The sequence below is a fragment of the Marmota marmota genome, unplaced genomic scaffold (genome assembly GCF_001458135.2).
Source record: "Marmota marmota marmota unplaced genomic scaffold, marMar, whole genome shotgun sequence".
Classification (NCBI taxonomy): domain Eukaryota; kingdom Metazoa; phylum Chordata; class Mammalia; order Rodentia; family Sciuridae; genus Marmota; species Marmota marmota.
Genome location: NW_026000241.1, coordinates 6,807,114 through 6,811,187, shown reverse-complemented (window position 1 = coordinate 6,811,187; position 4,074 = coordinate 6,807,114). Strand labels below are relative to the sequence as shown.

Here is a 4,074-nt window from a genome sequence, read left to right as displayed (position 1 = left end):
GGCATGAAGCCGGCGCCCTGGACCTGCACCGCCCGCCCCACGCCCGTCCTCGCTCGAGCCGCGACTCACCCAGGGCCACACCGGCTCCGCGAGTGCCCCATCTCCGGTGGCATCCGCAACGTCAAGCACCGCGGGAACGGCGTTCTCCGCTGCGGCCCCAGTAGTGATCATGACTGCGCAGTCGGGGCCACGCCAAGACAGGCCGCTCCACTGTGCCTGGCGCCCCCTGCAGGTCCGGAGGTCAAGGGACTCCGATCCTGCGACGGGCCAGGCCGCAGACAGCAGATCCCATCCTTCATTAGTTCCTGCCTGGTGCCCACCTGGTTTGTCCTTACTGGAATCCGGTACTCTAAATACTGTAAGGATATTAGCTCAGGTTTTTGCATACACCTTTCTTGTCCAATAACATCCGGGCCCCCTGAGATGATTTACTGGCAGGTACTGTGTAAGCGTCCAAAAAGTGAGCTGAATTAGGGGTCCTATGCAAAGGCCCTGAGGTGGGAGCCTCAGGCAAGAACAGGGATAGCAAAGCATTTTAGGTGCTGAGGTGGTTTTGGAACTTTCCAAGGAGAAATGGGCCAAGTGTGGCAGCCCACACCTGGGAACCCACTAACTCTAGAGGCAGACAGGAGGATCACAAATTTGAGGTTAGCCTCAGCGACTTAGTGAGGACCCTGGCTCAAAATAATAGGTCTGGGACTCTGGAGGATGGGCCATTGCAGATGGTGATGACCTAGACCAGGGAGGGGCAGTCAACAAGGTGGCAACTGGACTAGCTGAAGAATGGAGTGACTAATACTGTAGCCCTTAGATGGCATTGCTGGAGAGGGAGTCATTGGCATGTCTGACATAACCTACATTGAGTCCCAATCAAAATTTAGGTAGGCTGTGTGGGTGCAGCTCAGTGGCAAAGCACTTGTCTAGTGCACATGAGGCCCTGTCCACCCCCAGCAAAACCAACCTTGAGGAATGACTGGTCTCACATGTGCTAATAATTTTCACTCAAAACTAAGAAGCATTTACTGTCAGTAAATGGTCTACCTACCTGTCTACTCATCCACACCTGGACACCTCCAAATGTCAACTAGATCACAGGCAATAACACAGCAGACCTTGGTCCCCACCAGGTCCTAATTTCCATATTAGATGACAAAGCACTCGTTTGGCAGAGCCCTAATTGAAACCTGCTTGTGCTTTTGACAAAACCTGCTGTATGTGCGGGACAGGAACCACCAACTCTTTTAGTCTCCAGAAGGATAAGAGGATCCAAAGGCAACAGAGAGTCAAAGGAGATGGGCCACTCTTCAGCCACCTCCCTGGACAAAACAGTCACGTGGACACCAGTTACTGCTCCAGTCAATGTAAGGGAAATTTTATTGAGGTCCCAAGGCCATACATGGGGCTTGGGCAGGAGGCCACTCCTTGGGGAAAGGAGCCAGTGGAGGAGCTTTATTTGACCTTCTTCTTGGGGCGAAGGTTATTGGTGTGGCCACACTTCTTCTTGCGGCAGTTCACAGCACGGGGGTGCAGGCGGGCATAACACCTGTGTAAGGGATAGGAGCGGCTAATGAGGGCCCACCCTACCCCTTATTCCTGCCACCCCACCCAAGCATCTGAGCAAACATACTTGCGACAGATCATCTTGTCACAGTTGTACTTCTGGGCAAGCTGGCGCAGAGAAGGCTCAATGATGCCACCTCGCAGGCGAAGCACCAAGTGCAGGGTGGACTCTGCAGGAGACAGAGGACATCAGCCCAGTCCTAGCACCTCAGTCACTAAGCAAGGCTTTCTGTCACCCGGTAGACTGGTGCTTCTCATATATCTATGTAATGAGAACTCCAAGCAGGATCCCAAGTGGTCTATGTGCAGATGGACACAAAGGGCTGGCCCGACCTGCCCACAGACACTCCATGGAGAATCATCCAGCAACTCTGATGTTTAAACATTATAACTACCACAGTGAAGAGGCATTAAATTTCTTCTTCTTTTTAAAATATTTTTATGTGGTGTTGAGGATGGAACCCAGGGCCTCGTGCATGCCAGGTGAACGCTCTACCTCTGAGCCACAACCCCAGCCCCTTCTTCTTTTTTTTTAATATTTATTTTTTTAGAAGAAGTTGGACACAATACCTATGTTTAGTTATTTTTTATGTGGTGCTGAGGATGGAACCCAGGGCCTCACACATGCTAGACGAGTGCTCTACCACTGAGCCACAATCCCAGCCCAAGACACTAATTTTCTTTATAATAGTAATAAAAATTTCCTTAATTACTTTTTTTGGGGGTGGGGGTGCTGGGGACAGAATCCAGGGCCTCCTGCACTCCTGTATGCTATCTACCACACAATCCCAGTTCCGGTGCTCAATTTTTCTTCCCCCCCCCCCCCTTTTTCATTTTTAGTGATGGAATCCAGGAGCACTCTACCACTGAGCTACAACCCTAACCCTCCACCCTTTTTTAACATAATAATTTTGAGATAGGGCTTATACTTGCCCAGGCTAACTTAGAGCATCAACACTTCTGCCTCAGCCTCTGGAGTACCTGGCACTGTACTGACCCCTCGTCTTAAGAACTGCCTCCCTCTGTAGTGCCACCGAGTCCACTAATGCTCTGTCCAGGGACTGAGGGCTCATGGAGCCTGTTTTCTAGCAGCCCCACCCTAGTACCTTTCTGGATGTTGTAATCTGAGAGAGTGCGGCCATCCTCCAGCTGTTTGCCTGCAAATATCAGACGCTGCTGATCAGGTGGGATACCTGGAAAAAGAAGGAAGCTCAATTACTAAAATTATCCAACACTTTACTTGGGGTCTGTCCAAATCCAGCACCTAGCTCACAGGACAGAGCCCCCACTGACCCAGCCCAACTCACCCTCCTTGTCTTGAATTTTGGCTTTGACATTCTCGATGGTGTCACTGGGCTCGACCTCGAGGGTGATGGTCTTGCCCGTCAGGGTCTTCACAAAGATCTGCATCTCTGCGTCTGCTGGAAGGCAGGATGGAGTGGTGAGCAAAGCAGGCCTGACAGCCCTCCTGTACCTGCACTGACCACAATTTCAGGCCTGTGCCTTGCACTTGTCTTCCATCTACCCTGGCCTTTCTGGGCTTGTCTTCTCACACACTCTGGTTTTTAACCTAAACCTGTCCTGTACCAAGGGACCAATTCCTCTGCCCTACTCCTGGATGCCATGCCCTCCCCCACAACCCCAGGTACTGGGGATGTTATCCAGCCTTTGCACATGCTGGGAAAGTGCTCTACCACTAAGCTATAACCACAAGCCTGCAGGAGTGTCCTTCAAGTTGGGCAGAGGAGGTATCCCCTTCAGTGTTTGCTGATATGCATGACAAGTACCCCGAGGCATTCTCTTTGCCAGGCATATCTTCCCTGAGGATGGTGCCATCAACCCCTGTTTCGACAAGTTCCTGGACTGTCCTACAGGTTTCCCTTACTACCTACACGGGAATGCCATCCCAGTAGCCATCTCTCCAACATGCCACACACCACTTCTTCTTTTTCTTAACATAAAGATGAGATGTCCAACACTCTTGGCTTCCTTCTCAGACCTAAATTCCCCAGATCCCACTTACTGCCTTTGCTCCAACCCATAAGCAATAATGAGGACGACTGCGGATGGAGTTCAGCAGCAGATGGCTTGCCTAACAAGTGCGAGGCCCTGGGTTCCATCCCCAGTAGCACCAAAAACACAACAAAAGCTACCACTTATTATCTGCCAAACACGTGCCAGATATGTTTAGATAACCCTTCACTTTAAAAGGAGATTTAGAAAACAGTCTAGAAAATTAACGTCTATTGACGTAGAGTGAGGTACGAGCACCCAACCTGAGAAATCCAATCCTTTCCAAAGGCCCGGCGCACAACACGGCAGCACCACCGCCTACTGCCCCTTCCCTATCCACCCGCGGCCGTCCAGGAGGCTCCATTCCCGCCTCGAGGGATCGCTAGGGCTCCTCCCCGGAGCCGCGTCCGCCTCGGGGAGCCCCGTCCCAGCTGGGAGCCTGGGCTCACGCGCCCGTTCGCCACCCCCGAGGCTGCCCCGCCCGAGCGAGCTCGGGGTCTC

At 52.1% G+C, this 4,074-nt stretch overlaps 2 protein-coding genes across 6 annotated transcripts in view; both read right to left on the bottom strand.

Moving 5' to 3' along the window:
• Rex1bd (required for excision 1-B domain containing) overlaps nucleotides 1–223 on the bottom strand; it is a 3,115-nt gene extending 2,892 nt beyond the window's left edge. Inside the window, exon 1 of the mRNA XM_015489276.2 lies at nucleotides 70–223. Within this exon, the coding sequence (XP_015344762.1) occupies nucleotides 70–171 (102 nt within the window). The 5' untranslated portion in view covers nucleotides 172–223. The remainder of the gene's footprint in view (nucleotides 1–69) is intronic.
• Nucleotides 224–1,344: 1,121 nt separating this feature from the next.
• The window catches only part of Uba52 (ubiquitin A-52 residue ribosomal protein fusion product 1), a 2,969-nt gene continuing 239 nt past the window's right edge, over nucleotides 1,345–4,074 (bottom strand). For 2 of the 5 annotated variants that reach the window (XM_015489274.2, XM_015489272.2), the window contains exons 2-5: nucleotides 2,868–2,981; nucleotides 2,667–2,753; nucleotides 1,628–1,730; nucleotides 1,345–1,543 (exon numbers count right to left, since the gene is read on the bottom strand). In XM_015489274.2, the coding sequence (XP_015344760.1) occupies nucleotides 1,450–1,543; nucleotides 1,628–1,730; nucleotides 2,667–2,753; nucleotides 2,868–2,970 (387 nt within the window). In that variant the 5' untranslated portion in view covers nucleotides 2,971–2,981 and the 3' untranslated portion in view covers nucleotides 1,345–1,449. Of the gene's footprint in view, nucleotides 1,544–1,627; nucleotides 1,731–2,666; nucleotides 2,754–2,867; nucleotides 2,982–3,836; nucleotides 3,858–4,074 lie in introns of those variants that run through there. The other 3 variants (XM_015489275.2, XM_015489273.2, XM_048795281.1) reach the window with 2 other exon arrangements.